Source organism: Tupaia chinensis, unplaced genomic scaffold, assembly GCF_000334495.1.
Source record: "Tupaia chinensis unplaced genomic scaffold, TupChi_1.0 Scaffold000709_1, whole genome shotgun sequence".
NCBI classification, from domain to species: domain Eukaryota; kingdom Metazoa; phylum Chordata; class Mammalia; order Scandentia; family Tupaiidae; genus Tupaia; species Tupaia belangeri.
This window is the reverse complement of record NW_006160232.1, coordinates 133,833-148,137: the sequence shown is the minus strand read 5'-3', so window position 1 is coordinate 148,137 and position 14,305 is coordinate 133,833. Positions and strand designations below refer to the sequence as shown.

The window sequence follows — 14,305 nt, the reverse complement described above, 5'->3', positions numbered from 1 at the left end:
TGGTCAGCTATGTGGGAGTCCTTTGCATTAAACACTATGTCATCCACTGGTCCCAATTGCCGAGGACCAGCCTCGGCGTGGGTGGGTTATCTCGATGGAGGCGGCGAAGGTGAACAGAAGACAAAGGCCTTGGTGCCTTTTCATGCACGTCCTATGCTGGACACCCCTCAGAGATTGCTCTCTGAGGAGTGACAACTGCTAGGAATCATCGTGCATTTTTATTGAAAATGTGTTACATGCAAGTAAGCGGGAAAGGGGCTACGTGTTTCAATTATCAGCTCATAAAGTTTTTAACAATAAGGTACAAAAGTTCCATTCAGGATTGGATTAAAGGTGGGTCTAGTGTAGTTCTGCAATTGTTCCTTTGATGTAGGTGGGTCTCCATGGAATGCAGTTTCTGGAAAATGGCTCCATCAAGCAGAGATGATTATCAGCTGATGGGCGCAGCAGCCATCTTGTGATTACCGGGAATGGTGCTGAGAAAAGAAAATCTCAAGTATAGATATTAGTTCTTATAGATCTTAATAAAGAATAGAACTTGTATAATTGTATAGGGATCTGAAACTTAATTTAAGGAACCCTAATGTATCTTAAAGGGGTAAAACTTACTGCTTGCTAGGTAAGGGCGGGGACAGCCTTTTCAACTGGTGGTAAAGTGACTAAGGAGTTAATGAGGAACTTTTAAGATGAGTTTGTGGCATTCTATTGTGTCTGTGGCTCCACTGTTATGCATCTTGTTGGAACATTAGCCATAGTGGTGTGGGAGTGCCCTGGGCCTTCCAAAGGTCAGGAAGATTGCTGCCTAGATGTGACTTCATCACATCCTCCATTGTGACCCTCTGGAGTAAAGTATTGTAATTGACAATAGGTGGTCAGAGCAAAGGGGAGCGGTCAGGGGACTTCCCGGAAGATTTTATCGTATACTCAGGATGTACAGGAGAGCTATGTAATTCTTTTATAGTAGTATATTGGGGAGTCAGATGGGGATCGCTTCCCAGCAAGGCTGCCACAGTTTCTGCAGCAAAATCCTAGGTTCGGGGGTGGGGAGGGTGGGGGAGCACACAGTAGCGGCCTTGCCAACGTACTGAACCGACCGGAAGCGAGGGGGCTCAGACAGATTCTGGGGCCCCGCTGGGTCAGACTCCTCCACCCAATAATTCACAATTTTGAAAAATAAATATTTATTCACACAATCATAATATGATATAGCTTTAAGGACCCTAAAGATCAACCTATCCTTACCAAATTACTGACTAGTGAAATTTAAGAAAAAATGTCATGCAGTATCTTATGGTTTCCCCCGAAGTTCAACAATTGTTTGCTATCAAATATTTTATGCAAGATCCATTTTTACTTAAGGAACCTTGTCTCAGTGTGTTTCTGAGATGGATAAGATTTCTTCCACAGATACTAGAATGTCTGATGGGAGAGAAGCAAAATGATAGGGCTAAAAGAAATATAGAATTTGAAATTGGAATTTATTTATTCAGGAAATGATTACTGAACTTCTTCTGTGTGCCAGGCATATCTCTTGGTACTGAATAGAATGGTAAAGATGGTGGACATTATGCCTCAATTCCAGGAGTTTGTACGGTAGCAGATCCAAGATGTCCCTCTGGTGATAACACTTTTGATGTGTCAGTGAAGTCCATGATAAGATAAATGAAAGTAATGACAATATCTACTTTATCACAAGGCTGCTGTGAAGACTCCATACAATTATAAATGTGGAGTCACTATATAAGCTACAAACATATTTTCAGCCTCCTAATCAAAACTATTCAGTTAAAAGATCAAAATTTGGAAATAGTGTTATGCAAAATGTGCCAGATTCCCCATTTCTTTTTTTTTTTTTAGCAGAATCCTTATTTTTCTATTTTTGTTGTTGTTGTTGTTATTGACATAGGGGACTGTTCTCATGAGAGGAGTAGGACAGAGAAAAAGTACAGAGACAAGGAAAGTGAGAAATAACCTCTTCCCTCCTCCCCCATCCAGGGAGTGGTCATGCTACAATCCCTTATCCGCTAGTCTCCTCTCAGGAATTTGGGCACGCATCATATGTTCCTGGCATGGGTCTCAAGGTGCTGGGTCCAGGACTCAAACCGTGGTTGTCTATGTGTGAATTCAGCACCTTAACCACTACAATAGCTGCTAGCAACTCCAGGATTTTAACATGTAATATCAGAAAAGGAAGTACCTGCAGCATGTCCGAGAAAAGCTTGTGTTTCAGAGATGGCCATGTGATTGCTAATTTTTCTTGCAATAATTAAGTCTTGTCATTTTACTTTGACTTTTAAAGTAACTTATAACCCTGGCGCAATAATGTGTAATTTACCGAGAATTTGTAATCAGTTTCATGAAAGAGCTGAAGTATAACCAAAAGAAACTATGCATTTTCATCATTTGAAGGTTGGAAATGTTTTCTCAAATCCCTACTACCTTCCGATCTCACAGAGAGCTCTACACATTTTTCCTTTTACTCAGAAACAGAGACAAATTATTTAGTACTCTAAGCATTAAAAAGTTCAAGTCTATTGTTATGTCAAACTACACATGTTTATCCAAATGTAAGCATCCTTCTCAGTCTCAGGATCTGGAGCTTGTAGACCTGAAAAGTGTAAATCAACCTCTCTGTTTATTGCTGCGCCATCTTTTCCACCGTGAAGCTGCTGTGTGCCCATTCCAGGATCATATTCTGAGACTGAAGAAGAGAAAGAGAGGAGAAAAAGTTCATTGGAATAGTTGTGATTTGGTGCCAGTGCATTAGAGTGACAAATACACAATTGTTCATTCTTTTGGGGCATGCTGTTGTGCATTCCTTAGAAGGAGAAAATTTCCTCTGCTTCTCTCTCCCAATCCTGATTTCTGAATTCAGTCCTTTAATTCCTTGTGAGACCAATGTCTACTCTGGCTGGACGTTTCACATTTTCTTTTCTTACCAGTTTTCCATCTTCTGGCCTTGACATCTATGCTAAGATCATCTCACCAGTTTTGGCAATTGCCTTGAATGTCTTTTAAAGCTGATCTTGTATCTTCTATGATGTGTAAAACGTGTATATGGCTCAGAGAGAACACAGAAAAGGAATAAATTCTGAGATAGCCTATACTGTGGTGGTAAAGGTTGCTGGATCTCACATGACCAACTGAACACTTTGAGTCCTAGACCTGTAAGTTTGAGAAACATGAGGTGTGTGTCTGTATGCTAAAAATTGAAAAAAGGGCAAAAAGAAGAAGAAAGGATTGCATGTGACAATTCCTCACAGGGATGATTTCTTTCTTTTCCCGTCTCTCTTTTATACATTTCTAATCATGTACACATGTCCTCTGGAAAACTTCTGAAAATAAAAAAAGAAGTGAAATTTTGATATACAATATAGATAAATCATAAACTTATTTTGTTGTGAACAGCAGATGGTATAGAAGTTACATTGATGGACTTCCACATGGTCAACTGCAGTTCAAGTCCTGGACCCGGTGGCTTGAAAATTATCTGGGGACGTATGCATGCATACACAAGATCCCAGAAGAAGAATGGAGGAGAAGGGATTTTGGCATGGCCATCCACCCTGGGGGTGTGATTTCTCACTGTCCATCTCATTGTCTGTTTCTCTTTTTCTCAGGGAGCACATGTACCCTAAGGCAAAACCTCTAAACCACAAAGTATTGGTTGGCCTGATTTACTTGTTACACATTGCTTATGTATTTGAATAGCTATACTTCCCAAACATGTAAAACTATTATATATAAATTAATACCTAAAAACCAGTTATTATAAAAGATAAGTGGATTAAAAAGAGCAAACACAAAATTAATAGAAAATGGATCTCATTGGACTGATTTAGTGTACAAAATTGTACTTTCCCTTAGGAGTGCCGTTACCAAGGTATGGTACACTTTGGGGACACAGTGTGTTCAATAAGAACAGAAGAAGTGTTGCAATTAGATCAGACAATTTTTGACTAATTGACAATAACTCAGATTATGTTTACAGTGAAGCCTGCAGCCTTTTTGCTGGAAGGAAATAGAGAATAAAGTCAAATGACTATATTCCCAGTGTGAAGGTAGTTATGTTAAGGGTAGAAATGAAACTTGAAAACTATGACTGCTTTTTTATTTACATTTAAGGTCATCTTTTAAGAAGAAGGATTTCATTAGAATATAAGTTGAGAATTTTAAAATAGCTTTCTGTTTGTATTTTTACCTGATATTTAATAAGTTAAAGAATATAAGTTATTTTAGGTTGTATTTAAATACTGTATATATTTGATTCATGGCCAGGATCTGTATGATTTTCATATTGCTGGATGATTCTCAAAAATCCCAGAAGAGACGATTTAAACAAGATAAGTCAAAATTCTATGACTGGATCAAAGCATAATCACAAAAGTATAAAATGGGACAGAAACGTTTAACAGCAGAGTAAGTAAAGATAGTCTTAAATTCGACTCATACCCTGCTCTAAGACACCAGGTGAAATCCTGGTGTGGGAAAGGCTATCGTAGTTTGGACCTGATATCCCAGTGCTCTGAACATCCCAGACTTATAGACAATGATGTTAGACTCCAATATTGCTAGCTAAGAAAAATAAAGACTACAGTATAAGTAGCTTTCTGTGAATTCGAATATTGATGTCTTTATATTAAGTGGATGAAGATTCTTAGAGTTCAAAGGGTAAGAATTTTAGCCATCATTAATGAATTAAGCAGTAATGTTTCCGAGATCTGATAGGACCATGATCATACTTAGAGTGGGAGACAGAATGATCAATTGAGAAAGCAGAAAATTTTGTTCGTTTTCAGATTTATTTATTTTCTTTTGGATATCCTTGAGCTCAAATAAATCAAAAAAGCATGGAAATCATTCTTTTAAAGTGCTTAAAGAAGATGTATAGTCCTTCCTTCGTTTTCAGATTTATTTATTTTCTTTTGGATATCCTTGAGCTCAAATAAATCAAAAAGGCATGGAAATCATTCTTTTAAAGTGCTTAAAGAAGATGTATAGTCCTTCCTTTGGAAGAAGTACAAATGTGGAGCACATGTTTGAAGTGTGACAGACATGTTAAAGTGTGCTTTTGCTATTTCTAGCTTTGTGAATGTGGGATTACTTTAAATTTCCCTATTATATTAAAAGATGTAATAATACTTGGCATGGAGGTCTTTTAGAGAGATGAACTAATATGACAAAACTAATAATTATTGGAGACTTATCTAGATACCCAGTAAGACTCTACTAATTTGATTCTTTGCATGCAGAATCTCACTTAGTTACCTCATTTAAAGGTAAGTATGATTACTATCATTATCATCATTCATATTGATAATTACTGTATTACTGATAAAGGTAAGTAACTTTCCCAGTGTCAGAGGAAGTAGGTTCTAGAACTTTTAGAGAACATGAGTTTAACCTTAAGTTGTAATTGTAATCTGTACAGCAATGATCTAGAAATGACTGGCTGCTTTTCTTCTACAACTTGCCTCAGTCCCATTTTCCTGTACCATTAAACCTGACGTGTGGGGGAACTACCAGTTAGCATAATGGCTATGTCGCTGGACTCCCACGTAGTCGACCGGGGTTCGCGTCCCGGACCCAGTGGCTTAAAACTCATGCTGGGTGCGTGTGCGTGCGTGCCCAAGATCCCAAGAGGAGAATGGAGGAGAAGGGATTGCGGCGTGACCATCCCCCCTGGGGGGTGATTTCTCGCTTTCTGTCTCAATGTAGCAATGATCTAGAAATGAGTGGCTGCTTCTCCAACTTGCCTCAGTTCCTTATTCTAGTACCATTAAACCAGACATGTGGTACTAGGCATGTATTTTGAAACCAAATGTGAGTAATTAGTTATAGGACCTTGAATGTGCCTTTGTCCCTTTTTTGTTGCAATGTATTTTCTCAACCATATATAGATGTATTCCCAGTCTTAATTTGTCATGGTTTTAGTTCTATTATTTTGCATGTGTGTATATCTCAATTTTCTTTCTCAGATACATGATGCAACAAATGCATATCATCCTTAACTCATTCGCAGTTCCTGGTACATGTTCACCAAATCTGTTGCGAATTTTTTTTTTTCTTCTTCTTCTTCTAGTGGAAACCTGACACAGTCAATGGCTGATGAAAACTACACAAGGGTCACTAAGTTTATTTTTACAGGCTTGAATTATAATCCCCAACTACAAGTCTTCCTCTTCCTGCTCTTTCTGAGTTTCTACATCATCAATCTAACTGGAAACTTGGGCATGATTATTCTGATCAGAATTGACTCCCGCCTTCACACACCCATGTACTTTTTCCTCAGCCACTTGTCCTTTGTGGACATCTGCTTCTCCTCAGTTGTGAGCCCCAAGATGCTGAACGATTTCTTTATGAAGACTAAAGCCATCTCTTTCTTGGGTTGTGCCTTACAGGAGTGTTTTTTTGGGTTCTTTGTGGCAGTAGAGTGTTTTCTATTGGCATCCATGGCCTATGATCGCTACGTTGCCATCTGTAACCCATTACTGTATTCTGTGGCTATGTCCCAGAGACTCTGCCTACAGCTGGTGGTGGGTTCATATGTCATTGGCTTCATGAACACCATGACTCATACAACAAATGCTTTCCGTCTCCCTTTTTGTGGTCCTAATGTCATCAATCATTTCTTCTGTGACATATTCCCTCTCCTTTCCCTTGTGTGTGCAGACCCCACACTCACTAAGTTGATAGTTTTTGTTGTGGCTGGAGCTGTGGGAGTCTTGAGTGGTCTGACTATCCTGGTCTCCTATGTTTACATCCTCACTGCCATCCTGAGGATTTGTTCTGCTGATGGGAGACGGAAAGCCTTTTCTACGTGTTCTTCCCATCTGACTGCTGTCTCCATCCTCTATGGTACACTTTTCTTTATTTATGTACGGCCCAGTGCTAGTTTTTCTCTGAATCTTAATAAAGTGGTGTCTGTGTTCTACACAGCAGTGATTCCCATGTTGAACCCACTTATCTACAGCTTGAGAAACAAGGAGGTCAAAGATGCCATTCACAGAACTGTTACTAGAAGGAAATTTTGCACAATCTAGTCCTTATCTAGAAAAGAAATTGGAGGGAAGAAATTTTTGTTAAAAAAAGGACTATTACTGTGGGTGTGTTAAATTCAAGTATACTTGCTAGTGTTTGAGGTCCGTTTGGCATCCCTTCATCTATTCACCCATCCAATAATTTTTTCACCTAATCAATAAATATAAATTTATTTTGTCCAATATTTTTCTAACTCCCGGTACATTAAATTTGTTTCTTTACATGCCTCATAGTCCAATTATTTTAAAAAAGACTTTCTTTTATTGCTTAATACTAGTTGGTAATTTTATCATTCTTATATTAAAATTTCTTTTTCTGTTGATTTCTTATCAATAGTATTTAAAATTTCAGTAGTGCCAGTTTCACACTCACATGTAACTCTCATCATTAGCAACCTGTTAAAAAATAGGTAAGATTTTATAGTTTAATTTATGAATGGAAAATGACTCCTTGTCATAGACATCAGGTTTCCAGGGTAGCGTTGACATAAATACCTACATCTACTTTAGGGACTAAAGACAGATCTGTGTTCAGTTATACGACAAATGATTGATCTACTGTACGTACTATTCGTAGCAATCAAGAGAATTGTCCATCTCTATTGAATTCCTTAACTGAAAGAGCTTTTACATAATGGGTCAGGCCTATATTTTGTCAAGATTATATTTTCTGTCATATGTTTAGAGAGTCACTTGACTTTTGGTAGATTGGGTATGAATGTTCTTAATATAGTTCCTTTTGAATCTGGAAATGGTCTACCAAAAATATATTGAGAAATGATATTGTTGAATATAGGTCCTTCATATAGATCTGCTGATGTCCAGTAGTGCCAGTGGATTCTAAGAATCTCAAAGAAGCACATCCACACAGCTCAGTTTGGTAGGCATCACTCCCAGGAGTCATGAGTACTTGGTGTACACAGGGTATGGAGCCCTGGGATATATCATTACTTTATATGAAAATTAGATACTTATGCCAGGGTCCTCATATTTCCTAGAAATCTAGGAAGGGTGCCCAGTTCTGTTTTCTCTCTCTTTTTTATTTATTTTTTTGAGAGATTTTTGTTATAGGTCACGTGTGTTCGCCAGAAACACAGAGAGAGACAGAGAGATAGAAAGCGAGAAATCACCCCCCAAGGGGCACAGCCACGCCACATTCCCTTCTCCTCCATTCTCTTCCTAAGATCTTGAGCATGCACACACACATGCCCAGCGTGAGTTCAAGCCACTGGGTCTGGGACTTGAATCATGATCAGCTACATGGGAGTTCAGCGACATAGCCATTACACTAACTGCTGGTCCCTCTTTTCTCTCTCTCTCTTTTTTTTTTTTTTTTTTTTGGTTGCTACAGGGCGCGTGCGCTCGCCAGACAGACAGAGAGAGACAGAGAGACAGAAAGCAAGAAATCACCCCCCCAGGGGGGATTGCCTTGCCGCAATCCTTTCTACTCCATTCTCCTCTTGGGATCTTGGGCACGCACGCACACGCACCTGGCGTGAGTTTTAAGCCACTGGGTCTGGGACTCAAAGCGCGGTTGACTACGTGGGAATCCAGCGACATAGCCATTAAGCTAACTACTTGTCCCCCCTCTTTTCTCTCTTAATGTGGCTTTACTCTTTGATACTGGCATGAAGCAACAAAATGGCAATAGCTCCATTGATAAAATGGATAGTTTTCTATACAACATTATAATGTTACAGTCAAATTGTTATAAGAGAATGCTAACAATTTTAAGAAACTCTAAGGTCCACCTATTTGCCCAAAATGAACTTAACAAAGTTCATTAAGAAGCTTTCCTTATATCATTACAGTATGCCAAATGAATTTCCTCATCCTGAATACACTGTATATTGGTTCAGTCAAAGATATCACCATAGGTATTATCTACAGTGATTGAATGTAAAAAAATAATAAATGCAAATGAAAATAATAGAAAAGAAAAAAGAAAAAAGTTTTCTTTGAAAGTCAGAATTGACTGGCAAGGTAAATAAATAAATTTTCTAATGTTTCTTTCTTTCTTTCTTTTTTTTGAGAGGTTTTTGCTATAGGGCATGTGGCCTTGCCGGTAAGACAGAAAGCAAGAAATGACCCCCCTAGGGAGGATGGCCATGTTGCAATCTGTTCTCCTCCATTCTCCTCTCAGGATCCTAGAGAGGCACACACGCCTGGTGTGAGTTTAAGTCACCAGGTCTGGGACTCGAACTGTGGTCGGCTACATGGGAGTCCAGTGATATATCCACCGTGCTAATTGCTGGTCCCACAATCTTTTGTTTACTTTAGAGAAGTAATATATACAAAGATTTATGAGCTATTGAGCTCTTTTTATTGTTTTTAAATAGTGCAGAATTTCTTTTCTTTTTCTTTTCTTTTTTACTTTCTCATTTCTCTCATTTCCCATTTCCTTTCCTTTCCCTTCCCTTCCCTCTTTCTTTTCCTTTCTTTTCTTTTCTCTTTTCCTTTCCTTCTTTTCTCTTTTTTTTCTTTATTTTCTCTTCTTTTCTTTTCTTTTTCTTTCTTCTCTTTCCTTTTCCTTTTTATTTCCCTTCCTTCTCTTTTTTCTTTTCTTTTTTCATTTCATTTTTTCTCTTTATTCCTTTCTTTCCCTTTTTCTTTTCTTTTCTCCTCTCCTCTCCTCTCCTCTCCTCCTCTCTTCTCTCTCCTTTTTTTCTTTTTCCTTTTCTTTCCCTTCTCTTCTTTTCTTTTCTGGGTCAGCCTGTAGTGTGGCGTTTAAGGCTGCAAGATCTCACATGGCCAACTGCACAGATTGAATCCTGGACCTGGAAGCTTGAGAAACAAGGCGTGTATGTGCATGCTTAAAATTGAAAGGAGGGCAACATGAAGGAGAAAGGATTGCAGTGTGACCATTCCTCATGGGGGTGATTTCTTGCCCTCCCCTTTCATCTATATTTAGCATGCTCTCATGCCCTCTGGAAAACTTCAGGAAATAAAGAAAGAAATTAAATTTTGATATTTAATATAGATAAATCATAAAAATATTTTGTTAGGACAAGCAGATGGTATAGCAGTTAGGTTGCTGACCACAGTTTGAGTCCTGGACACAGCTTGAAAATCACAATGGGCACATGAACATGCATGCACAAGATTCCAGAAGGAGAATGCAGGAGAAGGGATTGGGGTATGGCCATCCCCACTGAGGGCATGATTTCTCACTTTCCCTCTCATTGTCTGTTTCTCTTTCAGTGAACACATGTACCCTAAGGCAAAAATCTCTAAAACACAAAGTATTAGTTGGGCTGATTTTATTGGTACACATTGTATATATATTTGAATAACCACACTATACTTCACAAACATGTACAACTATTATGTATAAATTAATAATTAAAATAACAACTATTATAAAACATAAATGGATTAAAAAGAGCAAACACAGACTTAATTGGAAATGGACGTCACTGGGCTGATTTACCATACAAAAGTTTACTTTCCCTTAGAAGTCGCATTTCCCAAGATATGGTACACTTCGGGGACACAGTGTGTTTAATAACAACAAAAGACATGATGCAATTAGATCAGACAACTTTCAACTAATTGACAATGACTCAGATTATGTTTACAGTGAAGCCTGCCACATTTTCCCTTTCTTTTTTTTTTTTTTTTTTAAGATAATATAGAATAAAGTCAAATGAGTATGTTCCCTGTGTAAAGGTACCTATGTTAAGGGTAGGAATGATGCTCGAAAAACATGACTCATTTTTTATTTACATTTAAGATCATCTTTTAAGATGTGCTGGTCTATTAGAATGTTAAGTTGAGAATTTTAAAATAGTTTTCTGTTTGTATTTTTACCTGTTATTTCATAAGTTAAAGAATATAAGTTATTTTAGGTTGAATTTAAATACTGTATATATTTGATTCATGGCCAGGATCTGTACGATTTTCATATTGCTGGGTGATTCTGCAAAATCTCAGAAGAGACGATTTAAACAAGATAAGTCAAAATTCTGTGACTGGATCAAAGCATAATCACGAAAGTTTAAAATGGGACAGAAACGTTTAACAGCAGAATAAGAAAAAACAGTCTTAAATTTAACTCATATCCTGCTCTAAGCCACCGTGGTGAAATCCTGGCTGACGGAAGGCTATCATAGTTTGGATATGGTATCCTAATGCTCTGAACATAGAGGACGATTGTGACCTTGATGAAGCCCTGTTTTCTATTCTAAGCACAAAAAGAAATAGAGAAACCAAATTGTGGCTAGAAGAGTGGCTTGGGCAGGAGAAAATACCAAGACTCAAAAAGAGGAACTGAGCAGCTTTGGCCAATAATGTTGGACTCCAATATTCCAAGCTAAGAAAAAAAGGGGGTAGAGTGTAAGTAGCTTTCTATGTATTTGCATATTGATGTTCATATTCAAAGTGGATGAAAGTTTTTAGAGTTCAAAGGACAAGAATTGAGCCACGATTAATGAATTAAGCAGCAAAGATTCTAAGAACTGGCTGATATGACCATGATCATACTTATAGCTGGAGACAGAATGATTAATTGAAGAAGTAGAAATTTTTCCTCTTTTCCAGATTTATTTGTTTTCTTTTGGATATCTTTGAGATAAAATGAACAATAGAGGCATAGATTATCATTCCTTCAATGTGATTAAAAGGGTGTATAGTCCTTTCTTTAGAGGGAGTCCAAATGTAGAGCCCATATTTAAAGTTTGACAGAGATGTTAAAGTCTACTTTTGCTATCTCTAGCTTCATAAATGTGGGATTACTTCAAATTTTTCCATTATATTAAAAGATGTAATAATATTTGGCATGTAGGACTTGTAGAGAGATTAGCTAATGTGCCACAACAACTAATAATTATTACTGCTGAGTGAAGCAAGTCATGCTATGAAAGAGAGGCATTGTATGTCCCCACTTAATATATACCGAGTGTCTGCTCAAGAATTATGGAGTATGAGCTAAAATTTTTTGCTATGTAAAGTAAATGTTTGTGGAAAAATGTAAAAATAAATAAATGAAAAAAAAAACATGTATCTAGATATCCAGTAAGACTCTACATAAATTGATTCTTTGTATGCAGTATCTCACTTAGTTACCACACTTGAAGGTAAGTATTATTACTATCATCATCATCACTATAGTTATAATTCCTGTTTTACTGATGAAGATAAGTAACTTTCTCAGAGTCAGAGGAAGTTGCTTCTAGAACATTTAGAGAACATGCGTTTAGCAATAAGTTGTAATCGTAATATGCACAGCAATGATCTAGAAATGAGTGGCTGCTTTTCTTTTACAACTTGCTTCAGTCTCATTTTCCTGTACCATTAAACCAGACGTGTGGTACTAGGCATGTATTTTGAAACCAACTGTGAGTCATTAGTTATAGGACTTGAATGAGCTTTTATCTCTTTTGTAGCGATGCATTTTCTCAACCATATATAGATAGATTTCCAGTCTTAATTTGTCATGGTTTCAGTTCTATTATTTTGCGTGTATGTTTATCTCATTTTGTTTCTCAGTGACAAGATGTAACTAACACATAGCATCCTTAATTCTTTCTCTGTTCCTGGTACATTTTTGCCATGTTGCATTTTTGATGTCATATTGACCGACTCAGCCGTGAATCTTTTGTTCTTCTTCTAGTGAAAACCAGACACAGTCAATGGCTGATGAAAACTACACAAGGGTCACCGAGTTTATTTTTACAGGCTTGAATTATAACCCCCAGCTACAGGTCTTCCTCTTCCTGCTCTTTCTGAGTTTCTACATCATCAATCTAACTGGAAACCTGGGCATGATTGTTCTGATCAGAATTGACTCCCGCCTTCACACACCCATGTACTTTTTCCTCAGCCACTTGTCCTTTGTGGACATCTGCTTCTCCTCAGTTGTGAGCCCCAAGATGCTCAATGATTTCTTTATGAAGAGGAAAGTCATCTCTTTCTTGGGTTGTGCCTTACAGCAATGGTTTTTTGGGTTCTTTGTGGCAGCAGAGTGTTTTCTATTGGCATCCATGGCCTATGACCGCTATGTGGCCATCTGCAATCCATTACTATATTCAGTAGCTATGTCCCAGAGGCTCTGCATACAGCTGGTGGTGGTTCCATATGTCATTGGCTTCATGAACACCATGACTCATACAACAAATGCATTCCGTCTCCCTTTTTGTGGTCCTAATGTCATCAATCATTTCTTCTGTGACATGTCCCCCCTTCTTTCCCTTGTGTGTGCTGACACCAGACTCAATAAGTTGGTAGTTTTTGTTGTGGCTGGAGCTGTGGGAGTCTTGAGTGGTCTGACTATCCTGGTCTCCTATGTTTACATCCTCACTGCCATCCTGAGGATTTGTTCTGCTGATGGGAGACGGAAAGCCTTTTCTACGTGTTCTTCCCATCTGACTGCTGTCTCCATCCTCTATGGTACACTCTTCTTTATTTATGTACGTCCCAGTGCTAGTTTCTCCCTGAATCTCAATAAAGTGGTGTCTGTGTTCTACACAGCGGTGATTCCCATGTTAAACCCACTTATCTACAGCTTGAGAAACAAGGAGGTCAAAGATGCCATCCGCAGAACTGTTACTAGAAGGAAATTTTGCACAACCTAATCCTTAACTAGCAAGGAAATTGGGGAGAAAAAATGTAAGAAAAACAGGACTACTTTTGTGGGTGCATACGATTCGTGAAGACTTGCCATTGTTTGAGGGTGGTTTGGATCCCTTTATCCATTCACCCATCCAATAATTTATTCATCTAATCAATAAATATGGATTTATTATGTCTTATGTGCAATCTTTTAGTTTGTAATCTTATCATTCTCTCATTTTATTTTATTTTATTTTTGATTTCTTAGCATTATAATATAAAAAATTCAGTACTGCATGATGCACTCACATCTTACTCTCATCATTAGCACTCTGTCAAAAAATATTATTACTTAATTCAAGAATTCCATAAAACTCTTGCTCATACACACCAGGTTTCTGTGGTAGTTTTGACATGAAGACCTACAACTTCCTGAGAGACTGAAGATGGGTCATTGTTCAACTCTATGACTGGTGAATTATCGACAAGGCCCATTTGTAGCAATAAAGAGACTGGTGTCCTTTTCTAGTAAATTTCACTAATGAAACAATTTTTGGAAGAATGGGTTCAGCCTAAATTTTATCAAGATTCAATTTTCTTAAGAGATGGTTAGACAATTACTTGACCTCATGATAGGTTGGACCAATCGGTGCATACTACAGTGCTTTTTGAATCTGGTAATGGTCAAGCCAAGAATATATAGAGAAATCATAGTT

At 37.7% G+C, this 14,305-nt stretch overlaps 2 protein-coding genes across 2 annotated transcripts; both read left to right on the top strand.

Moving 5' to 3' along the window:
* The first annotated feature begins 6,101 nt into the window (after positions 1 to 6,101).
* LOC102502893 (olfactory receptor 1009) lies at positions 6,102 to 7,043 on the top strand. Its single transcript, XM_006160845.1, has one exon. It carries the CDS (start codon positions 6,102 to 6,104, stop codon positions 7,041 to 7,043), a length of 942 nt encoding a protein of 313 aa, XP_006160907.1.
* Positions 7,044 to 12,670: 5,627 nt separating this feature from the next.
* Positions 12,671 to 13,612, top strand: LOC102502461 (olfactory receptor 1009). The gene has a single exon (XM_006160844.1). It carries the CDS (start codon positions 12,671 to 12,673, stop codon positions 13,610 to 13,612), a length of 942 nt encoding a protein of 313 aa, XP_006160906.1.
* The last annotated feature ends 693 nt before the right edge of the window (positions 13,613 to 14,305 follow it).

What these genes read in the sequence shown, in the direction of transcription:
- LOC102502893 (XM_006160845.1), top strand. Translation starts at nt 6,102, where the DNA reads ATGGCTGATGAAAACTACACAAGGGTCACTAAGTTTATTTTTACAGGC.
- LOC102502461 (XM_006160844.1), top strand. Translation starts at nt 12,671, where the DNA reads ATGGCTGATGAAAACTACACAAGGGTCACCGAGTTTATTTTTACAGGC.